Source organism: Lytechinus variegatus, chromosome 4, assembly GCF_018143015.1.
Source record: "Lytechinus variegatus isolate NC3 chromosome 4, Lvar_3.0, whole genome shotgun sequence".
NCBI classification, from domain to species: Eukaryota; Metazoa; Echinodermata; class Echinoidea; order Temnopleuroida; family Toxopneustidae; genus Lytechinus; species Lytechinus variegatus.
In genome coordinates this window covers 27,140,101-27,157,692 of record NC_054743.1, presented here as the reverse complement: position 1 = coordinate 27,157,692, position 17,592 = coordinate 27,140,101, and the positions used below count along the sequence as shown (strand labels likewise).

Below are 17,592 nucleotides of genomic sequence, written 5' to 3'. Positions count from 1 at the left end.
TGAACTTTGGCCGAATCGGGGGTATCTGTTGAATTACCATCATAACTTTGAAAGTTTATTGGTCTAGTTCATTAAACTTGGACATTAGAGTAATTAAGTATCACTGAACATCCTGTGTGCGTTTCAGGTCACATGACCAAGGTCAATGAACTTTGGCCGAATTGGGTGTATCTGTTGAATTACCATCATAACTTTGAAAGTTTATGGATCTGATTCATGAAACTTGTACATAAGAGTAATCAAGTATCACTGAACATCCTGTGCGAGTTTCAGGTCACATGATCAAGGTCAAAGGTCATGTAAGGTCAATGAACTTTGTCCATGTTGGGTTTTTTGTTGAATAACCATCATATCTCTGTAAGTTTATTGGTCTAGTTCATAAAAAGTGGACATAAGAGTAACCATGTATCACTGAACATCTTGTGCGAGTTAGAGTAGTATTCAAAGTCAGCACTGCTGCTATATTGAACCGCGTGATGCAGGTGAGACGGCCAGAGGCTTTCCACTTGTTTTTTTTTCATATGAAATTTATTAATTTCGATGCAAAACTTGTTCATGCAGTGCGAGTTCGATCTGTTGATTTTTACGTCATTACAACATGCGCACTGCTGGTGCCTGCAGCAGCAGCGTATGTGCAGCAGTCTCGGTGCGCGCGTGCAATGGACAAAATTGTATGGATCCAAAATTGCACGATGAATGGATCCAAAATTGCACAGTTGATGACGTCATTGCCAAATGGGCTGAATGAACAATATCAAACAACCAATCAAATCACAAGGATCTATCCAGGTGTCATATAAAACATTCTTATGATGAAGAACTGAACCGAAGAACCATTTTGAGTTACAATTATCTGATGATATTATGGGTCACAAGGTCATAGGTGATTGAGGTTTTTTTATCCTAAACTTTTAGAAGTTGGGTGTGTAATATTTCCATGATCTGGCAGAGCCACTGATTTTAACTGTGTGCAGTCAAGAATTCGACCAGCCTTTAGTATCAATGCTTGAATTGCTATTTTTGTGGATATGTATACCACTCACAGTGTTGATTACACTAAATATTCATACCCTTCAAAATGCTTAATAAGTTAGATAAGTATGTCATTCAAAGTGTATTCTGATTTTGTTGAATTCATGTGTATTGTGTAATTTTTTACTTGTCTTACAGTAAGTCAGCACTAGCTTGGTTTCAGACCTGCAAGAAACGTTGTGATGATCATAATACAAGGTACATGAAGATATATTGCCTCAAGGATTGCATTCAATCCAGTGTACAAATAATAAGACAACCCAGAATATTGGTGTAAATCGTACATTAATAGTCAACTGTCAAAAGACGATTTCAGCTAGCAGAGACAAATTATTAGATAAATGCATTTTGATAAGGGGAAACTACCCCCACCCTTCTACTATCTTTTGTGAAGTATTACACAACAGAGCCATTGTGTTGTTTCATGACATATTTCTTTCAAGTACGAGTTTATATACATTAAAATGCAAGTTGGTCAACCAAGAATATTGGCACAATCTACAATATACTTTCAGATGCTAACTGGTCAACCAAGAATGTTGGTACAATGTTCATTCAAATGTTTGTTGGCCACTCTAGAATACTGGGTTCAATGCATTCATCCAGCAATGGTCAATACAGAGATGCCAACCAGTTCGTTTTGGGCGTATTTAGTACGTTTTTGCAACCAAAATACGACAGTACGTATTTTCTTTTAAAAAATACGATTTGTATTTAAAAAGAGAAAAATCATCTCTATTTCATAAAACTTTAATACAAATATGGTTATTGGATCAATGTAATTTCTGGTAACTTTTTTTTTTCGTTTTGTTAAAACCAGGTGAGATATACACATTTTTCAATGTTTTTTTTTTTCATCTGCAAGAGCAGTGGACATACTAGCTTGCAAGCGGCTTGAGAGTCATGATGAGGGCACGTGCCATGCATTTTATTATGAAAAACAGTCACAGATTACATTTTTTCATTCCCAGAGGATGGCAGGTCTGTCTAACTCAAGTTGCCCCATAGTTCTGGGTCAATTCATATTACAAACATAAAATCCACTTATTTGGTGACAATATAAATAGGTATATGATCTTTATTCTTTCAGTGGTGGACAAGAAACAAGCTTTCATCTCTTCCTGCGGATCTTGGCCTGTAAGATGAAGAAATGGAACGTGGCTAACAACACACAGGCGTGGAAGCAATTCCAAGGAAGGTAGGTTGATTGTATAACTCTGAGCATTAAGTGTAAAAGACTAGGTTGATGAGGCTAGGGCTGACTTCTACCTATGCTATTTCAGTATTTGTTTTAGGATTTACATCTCCTTTCAATCATGAAATGAAGATTAAGATAAAAACTGAATAATCTTTGGCAATATGTCAACTCTGTGTTAAATGAGTAGCCAGTAGGATGCTGAAGGCGATGACTAGCATTACAGCTGGAATGCTCCCCAGAAAGTGGAGATATGCTTTGTGTGAGACATGCCTTCCCATTGTATAACCCATCAGAGATCTGCATAACACCCGTCTCCTATAGACCAAGCCTGTCCATTCTCAAAAGAGCAAGGGCTAGCGCCAGATATTTGATATTGCACACTGATGTTTGTGAGTCTTGAGATTTGTCACCATTTCTATGTCCTTTCAGGTTATATTCCAAGTTTCACAGTCGTACCATGCAAGAGCTTGGTGATACTGGTCTGCAACATTTCTTTGACCTCTTCTTGACCCTTGCCCTCATGGTTGATCTTTCATCATTGGTAAGTGAGCTTCTTTGTTCCCCCCTCCCCTCTGCCACCTGTATCTAGGTATGGTATGTATCTCAAGCAGGGGGGGGGTGCTTCATAAAACAGTTCGTAAGTTACGAACAACTTTATGAATGACCAGTGACCCTTTCTTGTGAGTTAAATCTGCACCAATAAAAACAATCACGGTGCATTATTTATCATAAGAAAGGTTCACCAGTCGATCGTAAAGTCGTTTGTAAATAACTAACAGCTTTATGAAACACCCACCTGGGGGCCATTTCATAAAGCTGTTCGTAAGTTAAGAGCGACTTTAAGAACGACTGGTGAACCCTTTATATGTGCTAAACCATCACCAATTCAATATACCATTTACCATAGGAAAGGATCACCAGTCGCTCTTAACTTAACCCTAAATAGACTGGGCTATTTTGATGCCTAAGTAGACTGGGGGGAGGCTGATTCAGCCCCCTCCTTATGATCTCGGCCATCGATCGCGCGATCGCGACGAAACTTGGCACGTGTGTTACCCATGGCATAATCTACAAAATTACAAGATCAAATTCTTTGAAATATCTCATTGCTAATTTATTATGCTAATTTATGCGTAAAATCAAAAGTTTGCTTTAATTAACTAAATAATGCCCCTAAAATAATAATTTTTGGTAAACAGACACTTGATATGAATCTGATAAAATGTACTAAAAAAAATTGTAAAATCGCATTTATTTTCTTATGTATTTTATTTTTTTCTAAATTTCTTATGTATTTCTTTATTTTTTGACTTTTGTTTTTAATTGTTTTTTCAATGGAAATTGTCAGGGACTTTATATGGACCATAAATAAGATGGAATTAATTGATTTCAATCCGTAAAAGGAAAAATAATGATACATTTATGAATTTTGTCTAAAAACTCTATTTGCATTGGATTTGTACACATATTCATGTTTTTGTGCAATTTTGAGTTTGCATGCACTTATGAAATGTTGCGTAATTTCGTAACCGCGTACCCAGGGGTCGCAATTTTGGTCTCAAAAGTTGCGCGAGACTTGAATGGAAAAAAGTCAGAGAGTGACGCAGTCAAAAAATTTCGCGCGGCGGATTTATCAAGAAAAATGTCGAAGGGAGGGGCTGAATCAGCCCCCCCCAACATTTTTTGGGTTAAGAAGAGCTTTATGAAACACCCACCTGGGGTCCGTTGCAGAAATAGTTGCGTTTAAACTCAATAAAAAAAAATCAGTCGCAAGTCCGAAATGCGAGCTGTTGATTGGTCGAAAATCAATTCATGCATGATTTTTAGAGTTGTGATTAATTGCAACTCTTTCTGCAATGGGCCCCTGGTCCTCATCTTCCACTAGCCCACAGATGTAAGGAAAAAAGAGTGCCCCCAATATAGTCCTAATTAAGATTACAATGAAATAAGCAAAAGTTGCCCTTTTCAAATTTTGATCATCTCTCTATGTCTGTTTCTCCCTCCTCATTAAAAATTGTATTAAAATAGAAGTGATATTTTCAAATTTTGATAACCTCTCTATCTCTCTCTCTCTCTCTCTCTCTCTCTCTCCCTCTTATCCCCCCCCCCCCACTCTTTGTTTACATCTCTCTTTCCTGATCTTTTGTAACAGACAATGAGAGTACTTGACTTTGTAGATCTGGTTCCAGTGAGCAATGTGAACATCAGCAGAAGGCTCTTGATTTGGAGAGGTATGTACACCACAATCAGATCAAAACTATTACAGTATTTTCAAATTCTCCTCACGGCATGTACCCAGCACTCAGCAATATCAACTGTCAATAGTAAAATTTTTGTGCTATGAGAGGTATTTCCGCTATGAAGTGTGATGGGAAAGGAAGAAGACGAGAAAGAAGGAGAATAGAAAGAAGGAATCAAAGGAAGATAAAGACCATTAGTATCATTATTATCATTTTTATCATTTTTATAAGGAAAAAGAATTGATGAGGAAGCAAGAAGATATATGTTTAGTCCTTGATTCTTATTCATATTTTTTTATACAGGATTACTTGCTCTGTGTTTGATCCATGAAGAACGTCAGTTTGATCTCGAGCTTGTCGCTGATAAACTGATGATTTCCTTCAATACTGTTGTGAGGTAATGATAGGTTGCCAGTTTTCTGGACTGGTTGTATTTGATATTTTGTGTTTGAATTATCCCAATGTAATGTGCTTTAGTCAGCAACACGAGTGACAATGTCTTCATACACTCAACTTGATTTAACTACAAATACAACACATCATTTCTATTTATTTTCTGCTTGCTAGCATTGGTTTGTCACTGATTCTTTTGGTACACTTAGGGCTCGTAACACAAAGCTTATCAATCATCGTAGAACATTTTTCTACGATTGATTGCATTGACTACAATGTACAATCAATCGTGAAAACCAAGCATACGATTAATCGCTAACCTTTGTGTTGCGGTACCCTGACAATCCTCTATTGCATAAATATATTTCTTTTTGGTTTATCTTGCCTTAGTAGTTATTGTATGTAAATTTGTGATTTGTATCATTCTTACTTTCTTTGTGCCAACTTTGTGTCATTTGAGTATAAAAGGAAACCTAAGTGCTGTTATTATTTTTGTTATTAAACCTCAATATTTATTGAATTTCGATTGAACAGGGCATACAATCAGATCAAGAGTGATCCACTGAGGAAGTCAGACTACTGGAGTCTTATCGTCTGCTACCTGGAAGGAGTTCAAGAAGTCATTGATTCCAGTAACCTTCTCAATCTTTCAGAGGACAAGTTCATTGGTAAGTTCACAGAGTATTGCTATCTCTAGATCCTTTTATTTTTTATCATAACCCTTCTTTCATTGATGAAAAAGATATATATCAGATTAGAATTATATTGAGAATGCATAAACTTGACTTTGAATCAATTAAAGATTGAATAAAATGGAGTTTGAATCATGGAATTTAAATGAGAGATGTGAATTAAGCTAAGATTAGAACCAAACTAATATTAGAATCCAGTTAAGATTTGAATCAAAGGGAGAATTAAAGAAGGATGAAATCAAATTAAGACTAGAATCAAATTAAGAGTAGAATATATTCAAGATTGAAATAAAATTAAGATTAGAATCAAATTAAGATTAGAATCCAACTATAATTGGAATCAAACTAAGATTGGAATCAAATTGAAAATGAATCAAATTGAAATTGGAACTAAACTAAAAAATGGAATCAATTTGCTTTGTTTTTCTTTCAGCCAGTGGCCTTGGAGAACTGTTATCATCATCAGGGGACCAAGAAATCAGATCTGTTCTTATGTTTGTGCAAACTACTATGGCAAGACATAGGTAAGACTATGTGCTCCAACTTGGGGGGTGTTTCACAAAATTTTCTGCAGAATTTTGAATGGTGCAATATTTCAGAATAACTGAAATATTGAAATTCACCAGATGCTGGGAGTCTTTTCTTTGAATTTTATACATATGGCAAAAAAGAAGCTCTCACTCTCAATCAGCTTGCAATATATGGCCATGTTGATTAATAGTCTTCCTCATTAGGAGTCAGTTTATGTATTACATTATTGTAGAAGGAAGAAGAAATACTCAAGACTTGTTGTTGCAAATGTTTAACATGTAAAGACATTCTTTATTGGTCTTTAATATACATTTATTTTTTAATACACAAATTTTATGAATTTAGTGAATTGTAGCAAGGAGAGGAAAATGTCAATATTGGCAATTCGTTAATACCAGCTGATCAAATCAAGCTTCATGTACTAATATTTTTCATTGCTCTGAATGGATATACATTACATTAGTTTAAAAGCTATAAAAAAATCTACATTCTGCATTGTAATTTGATTTTACATGTATTTGATTCTACAGAAGCCTTTATAAACAGCTTACCAACCAAGCAGCAAATGATAAGACATCAAGTCCATTGATGACAAAGTACAAAGGTAAGAATATTCGATAGAATGAAATATTTTGTTTCTTCTGGAATGATGTGTGTTCCCAGATTTGCTATTCATGCAAAATAAGTGGAATTCAGCTATTTGTAGTTAGTTACAGAAGATTGATTGATCAATTGATCAATAGATCTATTGATATTGATTGATTGATTGAATAAGTGATAAGATATTGGATTTATTGAATTAAAAACTCATAGAAGGAATTGATCCACCTGTATGGTTATTCAATTATTCATTCATTGATTGATATGATAAATCACTTTCTGTTCTAGATTTGAAAAAAATATGAAAAAGACAAATTTATTTGTTTGATGATTCATTCAATTCAGTCAAGTCATTTCACTTCAATTCTTTTGATCAGTTTATTGGTGTAATATTGGTCAAATCATTACTAGATTAATTTTTTTTAAAATTGATATGATTACTATAGTAATGTCTGATGCCCTATGGAGTCACATCTATCCATTCGTGAAACAGCATTCTACCACTCTGACCCCGCCCTCACAGCTTGCTGATGTAGCTGCCGGATTCACTCTTCTTGCAGCTGATATGTAAGTTAATAAGAATCTATACCCTAACTAGGCCCGGCAATCTTGGTAGTGTATAAAGTCAGGGAGGGGTCTCTCAGATCATGTCGAAACTTGAACCACGTATCTGATCATCACAAATTTGGTCTCCAAAGTTGCTCAAGACTTCAAAGAAAAAAGGCAGGAAACAATGCAGCAAAATCTTTTGGGGATTTGAACTTAGCAAGCATACTCAGCACGAAGCCAGCCGAGCCCATGGGGTTGGTGCACAGTGGATTCCCATTTGGCATATCAAATACACTTATCATTCGCTGCACTAGTATGCCTTTTGCACAGAATTTGGTATCAGTGGATGTTTTGAAGTTGCGAGGTGCTACACCTAGCAGATGAAATATGTGTACATGTATGTACTTCTCCTTCATTTTGATCAATGCAAAAAAACATTGTAAATTTTTGAGAATAATAATGGTGATCATGTGGCAGGATTTGTGTTTGATTTTCAGAAATCTGATGAAATTGTGATTTGTGGATATTTGAAAAGTACAATAAGACCAAATTTGTCCATTAATAAATTCAACCACATGATCAGTAGATTTTTTGTTTGTTTTGTATTTTTTTCCAGGCCATCAGGATGTGGACCAGAGACCCCAGTGTGGAGTCTCTTCCAGTATTTTGGTTTACAAACCAACAAGGTTAATCCAAGGTATAATTAATCCCTCACTTTATGTCAATTATCTGATAGATACATCTAAAGGATATCTTTGTATCAGTTATATTTCATTGAATAATTTTGAAAAATTATATTTGAATTGTTTAACTCAATGTAACAGTGACAGGACATTAGCTTTGGGAACAATTTATTTGGGCTTTATTTCGTCTATGATATAGGGTTAGAGTTAGTGTTGCAATTGGGTTTTATGTTAGGTTTAGGATAGGGTATAGTGTTAAATACAAATTTGAAGTTGGTCATTCCATTTTTGTGATGAATTAATAGCGGAGCCAAAAAAATCCAATCAACCAATGCAAAGATTTTAGATTCTAGCCCTGGTCTTGTCTTTAGGATGGTAACATTAAATGTCGATCCCAGACGTTAATAATTATATCTTATTAATACATATCTGACGAAAAGTGTTCATACGCACAATAGAAGCCATGAATGTGATAATAACTGCGTTTGTGTTGACTGTATGTGAAATGTTAAGTTATTATTTGGTCAAAAACAAGATTGAAACCGCCTCCCTGCATGGTTCTTTCGCAGCATCCGGACCCGATACCTGTGCCACCTTCTCCCTAACCAAGCCTTCCTGGAGACCCTTGATCCTCCAGCAGGAGCCGGCTCCCTGGATTGTCTCCTGGTACGGGCATGGATCCATGCCTCCATCCAGCTACCAGGAGCATCAGATCAGATGCAGGAGCTTGGACGTCTCGTCATGAAGCTCCCACAGGTGGTCAGCATAACGAAGAGTATGGTAAGCCACTCGATTATGTTTTATTTTCTTCCACATTCAAGTGAAAAACTGCAGATTTGCACTTGTCGTATCTGCCTGATTCATACATTGGTTTCTTTCATTGGATTATGTGTAGTCAAGAAAAATCTCCCTCCTTAGTATGTTCCCCCTAAAAGGTGATTATCAAAGTTAGCAGCTCCAAAATTTTAATTTTTATGTCATTATGATACATGGAATGTTATATTCTTCTATCATTATGAATTCTTCCTCTGAGAAATTTGTTGGTTTTGCTGAAATAAAATAAAATAAAGAAGATTCTAAAAATTTAAGACCCATTATTCTTGATGATAATTTTGTATCATAAGCTGCAAATATATTATTGTTATTGTCTAATAGAATAGAATAAGTTCATTGTCCATAAATGAAACTCCATTGTAAACAGAAGGAAATTATATTAACACAGGCTTACATGATTCACCTAAAGTATACAATAAACAAAAATTACACGTCACAAGCTAGCAATTAATTCTGCTATAAGAATGATTTATAACAATGTATACCATAACTGAAGTGACTGTCCTAGGTACATATAAATACGATGTTATTCTTTTCTTGGTTATCTTTACTGACAGGGAGTAGATGAAAGCATGATGGATGCAAACCAGCCACTGGTTTTCAGGTTCTTCTACATCCTTGGAAAATATTCCTCATCAGCACAGGTAAACAGTAGGGATAGTTATTTTTCATTTACCATTAAATCAAAACAGAAAATCCATTTTGGTTCTTTACATTCCATGTGAAGATTCATTGAATATACCTTTGTGAAACAGAATTCATGTTTTTTGTGGTGTACATTCTCAATGACAAACAGAGTTTCGATTTTAGGTCAGGTTTGAAAAGAAGTTACAGGTTTTCAGAAACAGAAAAGACCATTTTTTAAACAGAAAATCACTGTCCCTATAATCGTCATTTTCTAAATCCCTTTTATCACAAATGTATTTGAGTATTTTCTGTAGATCTTAAGACTAGGTTAACTCATGCAAATGGTTCATTGGGTTAAAGATCACATATATTAGGATGAAGCAACCAACAAAAATCATATCTTAAAGAATTTGAGCATTCAGGATAAAGAAGCTACAAATCGACCTCTATGGGGACCAATTTATTAGAAACATTCATCGATTTGATTCCCAATTAAATGTGGAGTACCACTAGGTTCTCTCCTTGGCCCAACCTTATTTCTCATATATTTTAACAATTTCCCTCAGTCTTCAAAAGGTGACATATATTAGGATGAAGCAAAAGAAAAATCACATCTGAAAGAATTCAAGCATTCAGGATAAAGAGAAGTTACAAATAGACATTTATGGCCCGTATTCTGAAGTCTGGTTTAATTAGAACTCTGGTGGTTTAACTATGGATAGCCAATTGTGACATAAATCTCTAACAGTAGAATTTCAATGTATCAGCTAATTTATCTCTCAAATCATTCTTAAATGTTTCATAAGGATAAATAAAATCTCTTTACTATTCATGAGTTGGGAGAGAGCACAGTTGACATAAGAAACTTACAATTTAAACACATTTTTTATATTTTTGGCTTTCCATAATTTTAGCACAAAGTTAGACCTTGGTCTAAGTTAAACTTCAAACTTCAGAATATGGGCCTATGGGTTCAAATGGCAAAAGAAAAAAAGTTAATCTTCTATTCAATAACCTATTCCTTGTAAATTACACATGATGAGTGGTAAAACTTGAAAATGACAGTATTTTAATTGCATTTGTATTCACACAGACATACCAAGAGAAATTGAAACGTCGAAGTACAGCCCTGCAGTACTTGGGTGACTTAGTGGCATTGGTTAGAAGTCAGGTTAGAGGTCAAAGGTCAATAGAGGAGATGAATCGGATGTATGTTGTGGTGGGTCAGGCAGTCAAGTACTGTGGCAATTTCCTGTATTCACAGGTTAGTAAAATTTGAAATATGTTTTAATAGGGAGAAGTTTGATTGGTAATCTGTGCATATTACAACTTTTAAACATGTGGGCCCAAATTCACAAAGGTGTTTTGAAAACCCACGGTTGAGTCCATGGTTTATGTAGATTTCCTGTATAAATTACACTTAATTTAGCGCGTATGGGGCGCGGGTATAAAAAATGTCCAATGCTGATGTGCGCTTTTGTCACAGTGTGCCAATTCGACGCATGTAACCATGGTTATGTATGCTGATTTATTCATGAGTCCACTGTTTGAAGAGTGGACTCATGATAAAAACCATCGGCGGATCCAGGGGGGTGGCGCAGGGTGCGCGCCCCCCCCCCCCTAATATTTGAGCGGCGCCAAAGGCGCGCATCAGCATTGGACATTTTTTATACACGCGCCTGATACGCACAAAATTAAGCGTAATTTATACATGAAATCTGCATAAACCATGGGTTCAACCGTGGGTTTTCAAAACCACCTTTGTGAATTCGGGCCATGATGTTCTACAATTGAGAAAAAAATTCCTGTGATTTGGAAAGAGTTGGATCAAACATCCCATGAGTACCATGAATTGCAATTAGAAAGGCATTGTTCTTTTCTGATAAACATTGTCTTCATTGTACTGCAGGGATCATCACAGTCCCAGTTGCCTGGTTTACTGACTGAGCTTATCCTATTCCCTGGTGTGTTCAACCTGAAGAAACCACTTCCAGCAAACCAACACACAGCCATCAGGGAAACACTGCATCTGGTAAGGTTATAACAAGGATAGGATGTGTAGTACTAGTAGTAGTGGTAGTAGTAGTGGTAGTGGTAGTGGTAGTAGTGGTAGTAGTGGTAGTGGTAGTAGTAGTTAGTAGTAGTGGTAGTAGTAGTAGTAGTGGTAGTAGTGGTAGTAGTAGTTAGTAGTAGTGGTAGTGGTAGTAGTGGTAGTGGTAGTAGTAGTAGTGGTAGTAGTGGTAGTAGTAGTTAGTAGTAGTGGTAGTGGTAATGGTAGTAGTGGTAGTAGTGGTAGTAGTGGTAGTAGTAGTTAGTGGTAGTGGTAGTGGTAGTAGTTAGTAGTAGTGGTAGTGGTAGAAGTTAGTAGTAGTGGTAGTAGTTAGTAGTAGTGGTAGTGGTAGAAGTTAGTAGTAGTGGTAGTGGTGGTGGTGGTAGTGGTAGTAGTGGTGGTGATGATAACTAATTCTGTTCACAGGTGTGTTTAATCTGAAGAAACTACATCCTGCAAATCAACACGCAGCTCTCAGGGAAACACTGCACCTGGTATGGTTATAACCAGGATAGGATGAGTAGAAGTAGTAGTGGTGGTGGTGGTGGTGGTGACGGTGGTAGTGGTGGTGGTGGTGGTAATAGGAGGGGAGGAGGAGGATGCACAAGCACATGTCAGAGTGTACATCCATTTCCAGAGTACCTTATGAACACCTGGCAATTCTTAAATGCAATTGTAATTTGAAAATATAACAGAACATGATTCTTGGTAGGATTTTTTTGTGGGGGGGGGGCGGTCATATGAATCTTAATTAAAGGTTCATGAAATACAGCAAAGATGCTGATTTATTTGTTAGCTTAGTGGTTACTAATTACGATTCCATCAAAATCTTACCTGAAAAACATCAGGTTCAAAGGCAGTTTTATATAGAAAATTTAGACAAATTCGCCCCACCCACAAAAATTCAGCCCGATTTGGTTTTGAAAATTTTGAAAATTATGACGTCAGGGAAGGAAGCTGCTGAGTGTTGTTGACGTTTGGAGCGTGAAGTGCCCATTGTGGTTGCACTTGTGGATTCAAGTAAATAAATTGAATTGCTGGAATAATAATTAAAACCTGAATCTTCAACGTTCGAAGTATCAGACGGAGGTGATGACGATATGCTGCAGCCATGATCAAAACCACATCAAAATCTAAACAATCTGTTTAAGGATGAGCTCGGTCGAAACAGCAACTACACAAGGAACGTGTACAATAACTAGGCGTCCGGCTGCACAACCGGGAATACCTTCCTTCGATGATGTCACAATGATTGACAGGTCGATCGGTCAACTCTTTCGAAAATTTTTAATGGGCGTTCCCATTGAAGGTCATTTCCATGGAATAACTCTTCACCGGTTCGTCGTACACAGGAACCGATGGCAAATTTGTATTTTTCAAGTAAAACTACCTTATGATAGATATGTATCTAAAATAAGATGGAATTGGTGTCAGAGGACCTTTAATATTACATGTATCTATCCTTTCCTTTTGATGTGAATTTTGACTCTTTATTTTTTTTCTTGTTTTCAGTTTGTAGAAGGAATCGGTCTCCATGATGTATCAAGAGATTCTTACATCCAAAGAAAGCTGAAAGAAATCATGTGTCATTACTTCATCAGATATAAAGTGGTGAGTTCCGCATGTCTTTACTCTTCTTTCTTGTTATTGAAAGGCTTACAAGGGCCTGTTTCAGAAAGGTGCAATTAAAGGCAACTTCAAGAATCAGATATTACTTGAACTAATGTTATCAGAAGTACATGTACACATTGGGTGATTTCAAGTCCAGTGTTGGCCTTGGTGTTGGTGTTGATGTTGAAATTTTGATTGCTTCCCCTAGCTCCAAAACTTATTTAGAGTTTGTAAAACTGTTCCAGATCACGTTATTGACATCTCAATAGCTAGTGAGTGACTTGTAAGGACTGTCTTGATTTTACGTTTGGTGTTATAATTGAGTAAAATTGACCTAACACCAACACAAAAAGGTCAACACTGTACTTGAAATCACCCATTTAAGACTTGCATTTGATTTAAAGGTGCACTTAACATGCTATGCTCTGTCAGTTAAAGGGGAACTGAATTCTACGCAGCTCAAGCATTAGGATATTTTTTATTTATACTTTCACACAACAATCATACAGCACTATTATCTTATACCAGTGATGTGTCTGATGCAGGGAGACTACAAACAGTGGCTGACTGTCTTCTTGCTTTAGTAGTTGTTTTCTTATCAATGATGTCCTGTGGCAGTTTTGCATACAAAAAACCTGCACAGAATCGATAAAAAGAACAAAAAAACTACTAAAGCACCTTCTTTGTAGTCTCTGCATCAGATGCATCACTTAAAAGCGTAACAACAGATATTTGGCTACTGCCCCAACTTGCTTACATGTATATGCTAAGTATTAACTTAACTCTGCATAGTTAAGTTGTAGCACATTCGGGGCCGTTTCATAAAGCTGTTTGTAAGTTAAGAGGGACTTTAAGAATAACTGGTGAACCGTTCATTTGCGTTAAACCATCGCCAATGAATATACCATTTGCCACTAGAAAGGATCACCAGTCGTTCTTAAAGTCGCTCTTAACTTGCGTACAGCTTTATGAAACACTCACCAGAGCTGTGCAGATATTGGATGTACAGTATTCCATTTGTACTTTGTTACAGTGGTGCTCAAAAGTTAGTGAAGCCCATTAGAAAATGAACACATTTGAAGTGTTCAAGTTTTGCCATATATTAGATTTGATGTTGTGAAGTCAGGTGATGAAATGTTACATTCAATTAGGTTTGTTTCTCTGGGCTCGCCGAACATTGTTGTATTGTTGTCTGCATTCAACACTCAGCATGAAGGAGTGCATTTTGTGGTGGAGTTCACTAACATTTCAGCACAACTGTATATGAAGTGAAGAATATTTCAATTTTCTAGCATACTAGCGATGCACATGATAGAGTAGGATATTAGGAACTATGTGCACAAGGTACCTTTGTCTTGGTTTAGACTGCAACCGTGCAGGTCCACAGACCCAGGAAAGAAACACGTGCATCATCTGTATTGGGAAGGGGGGAGTTTCATAGGTTTATGTATGTTTGGGAAATGTGCTCTGTATTGTAAAATCTTGAGCGAAATAATGAAAGTGAGAAATGGCAAATACCTGCCTCATTGTGTATTTCTTCTTACAATATATGCACTCAATATACTATGGGGTTGACTAATGTGGCATCCATTTGTATATAACTCAAACCAAATATCGTTTAATTTGATTTAGAAACTTTCTTCATCTGGATTTGGTGAAGGACTTCATCCTCTTTTGGTAAGCCAGTCAATTTATAAAAAAAGATCTACTGTGCATATCACAAACAAGGGATTCTAATAAAAACACAAAAAATGTCAGTCATCAGTCATGCATAAATTTCGAACAATTTTGTTTTAACACCAACATTTTATTTAACACATAGTCTTGTTGATAACTTTATGCTAGCATTCTTCCCCAGACCGTGATGTGATAATCGCAGTAATATGTTAGATTTACCAAAAATATGTGAATTTTAAGGGATAATTTAAGTTTTACTTAAATCTATGTCAACGCCAAATTTATGGATTTTTTTTATGGTGATGATGACTTGGTATAAAGTACTTTGAGTCAACTTTTTTGCTTTATTCTTAGGCTATTTTGTTGTTACAAAAATTTCAAAAAGTTGCTTATTTACTAGTCAGAACTTGAAAACTATGGTTATGATAACCAGATATGAAGTAATTATTTGATGTAAAGGCTATTGAAACTTTTTATCCAGGGGGCTACTTTTACATAGCACATTGTGTAATATACCAAACAATGAAAATGATAATATTAGGATTTAAATGAACTTATATTTTTGATCTTTTTGGTATATCTAATACAAATCGTTAATTGTTGAAGAAAAATAATTTTTCAAAATTGTTGTAGTAAATTTTTGTTGGTGACTGTCAATGGTTGTTCCAAACAGCTAGGATTAGTGGATTTTATGGAGTATTTTGGGGTGCATTGAGGACAAAATTGTGCATTCCCTTGTGTTATTTCCTACTTGGATGATTGTGATGGTTGTGCTTTTTGTTTTACAGAGAGCATTGAGTAACACATTCAGAGGTCATGTGGATTCAAAAGACAGGTTGGTAGTTCTTCTCTTTGCAGTATACTTTACTGATTTTCTTGCAGTGCACCTATTCCATGTATTATTATGTGCATTAATTTCAGAAAATGATTGACAAATGTTAGAGTGATTTACATCAATTGACATGAAAAGAATAAACAATGGTAGAAGGGAACTTAATGAATGAAATGGAACCACTGTATGTGACAAACATTTGATATGATTCTGTCTATAAAGTCAATCTATGAAATATTAAAAGAAGAAACACTTTCATATCTGAATGCACTACAAATAGATATATGTACATGTAATTAGGCAGTTGCTGTACTTGTCAAAAAGGGAATTTATAAAGTGAATAAGGTTGGTGGGAAAACAAATGTAGATACTAATGGTAATAATAATAATATCAATTCTTACATACCCAGGATAGTCTCTCAAGTTCTTGTGAATTTTTCTCGCAGCAGGCCCTGCATCTCATATTAAGTTATTGGAGACACATTTGCTTCGGGCTTTATTTGGTCTAAGGTATAGGGTAGGGTTAGGCTTGCAATTGGGGTTTGTGTTAATTTTAATTGTTTAAGATAGGGTAGAGTGTTGAATCCAGGGTTGAAGTTCGTTATTCCATTAGTGTGTGAAATTTAGAGTGGAGCAAATGTCATGGAAACAAGTCATGATTAAGCCTGCTCCGTTCTCATATGTCAAGTGCCTGGCTATCGGCAGAATATCTCAGTTGTCTAGTCTTTGGGATGACTTAGCTGTTGATCCAACCAACGACCTCCTTTCTATTCATGAACCGGACCCTCTACCACCGGTCATAGGTTTCCCACAATTCAAGAATCTGTTAAAATCTTTGCAATCCTTTTCTCATCATCATGTAAATCTATCTTTCTCTGACAGCACACTGCGGAGGTATATGCTGAGTGAATTCAAGGATAGGTTCTTATCTGGCAATCCACAGCAAGTAGGTCCACACACTTCCCAAGCTATTGCCTTTATTCAGGAGCTCTTACAGAGGACTACAAGCATGGCACAAATAACCAGGTATTTAATTTATTTATGTCACTTTTTAAGTATCAAAATATGTTTTATAGAGCTTGAGCTCTTACAGAGGAATACAAGCATGGCACAAATAACCAGGTATTTAATTCATTTATGTCGCTTTTTAAGTATCAAAATGTGTTTTATAGAGTTTTAGATAATTTTGCAAGAATATTTTTCATTGTGCTATTAATTAAGCCAACCCCTTTAAATGAGCCCAAGATCTCCCTTCAGCAGTGACACCATTAGCCAATTATCAGTGAGCTCACAAAGGGAAAGTGGTATGTATCTTCGTTCTAGCTGACCATCTGTAATAACAGTGTTAAACACATGTGTACTTCCCATTAGTTAGAGCATGGACCTACCAGCAAATGGACTACCGACTCTGTCCAGCCCTTTGAAGAGGGAGATCCGCCGCTGGATTTAAAATTCGCGCCTGAAGGTTAAAAGAACAGGTGGTCTCGATCAGCTGTCGTAAATATCTCTTCGAGATTCGGGCTCAAGATGAGAGACATGCGACGTAATGTTACGTAATTCACACGGCCGAGAGAAATCTCATTTCGCTGCTCCGCTTCACCGATGCCTGTGCGCACGTTACATACGGAGAAAACTTGCATCGTAACCACCATTGTATGCACCGGCCAGCGCCGGGGCTGGGGCACGGGCGTCGCCGAGCGAGGGTAGTACTGTAGTAGTCGCGGTAGCACCACACTCGTATACTCTGCCGATTTCGTTTTTATTCGTTTCGTAATTCGCCTCTCTAAAATCGATAATAGACTTGTGTTTTGGAAGACATTCGGACCAATATGGACCCGGAAATATCTGAATTACTCCATGGCATTCACAATGAAGAGTTAGATGTATGGGATGAGGAGGTGCCGCCTACAAAAACTTCAGAAATAGATCTATCGACGGTATCACAACTTCGAAAAGGTAGGCAATGCAATAATCTGTAGATTAGCTACGTGCCCACCTGTAGATTATGATGTTGGCCAACTTTGTTCACGCATGCTTTCAATT

General features: G+C 36.4%; 1 protein-coding gene across 1 annotated transcript in view; it reads left to right on the top strand.

Annotated features, from left to right (window-relative positions):
• Positions 1-17,592, top strand: part of LOC121413734 (protein MMS22-like) — a 72,139-nt gene that overhangs the window by 35,540 nt on the left and 19,007 nt on the right. The window contains exons 16-33 of the mRNA XM_041606661.1: positions 1,171-1,230; positions 2,123-2,230; positions 2,660-2,771; positions 4,383-4,461; positions 4,774-4,867; positions 5,398-5,531; positions 5,989-6,079; positions 6,617-6,690; positions 7,133-7,253; positions 7,852-7,932; positions 8,488-8,698; positions 9,310-9,396; positions 10,473-10,643; positions 11,289-11,411; positions 12,942-13,040; positions 14,673-14,717; positions 15,506-15,552; positions 16,432-16,575. Coding sequence (XP_041462595.1) covers positions 1,171-1,230; positions 2,123-2,230; positions 2,660-2,771; positions 4,383-4,461; positions 4,774-4,867; positions 5,398-5,531; positions 5,989-6,079; positions 6,617-6,690; positions 7,133-7,253; positions 7,852-7,932; positions 8,488-8,698; positions 9,310-9,396; positions 10,473-10,643; positions 11,289-11,411; positions 12,942-13,040; positions 14,673-14,717; positions 15,506-15,552; positions 16,432-16,575 — 1,881 coding nt within the window. The remainder of the gene's footprint in view (positions 1-1,170; positions 1,231-2,122; positions 2,231-2,659; positions 2,772-4,382; positions 4,462-4,773; positions 4,868-5,397; positions 5,532-5,988; positions 6,080-6,616; positions 6,691-7,132; positions 7,254-7,851; positions 7,933-8,487; positions 8,699-9,309; positions 9,397-10,472; positions 10,644-11,288; positions 11,412-12,941; positions 13,041-14,672; positions 14,718-15,505; positions 15,553-16,431; positions 16,576-17,592) is intronic.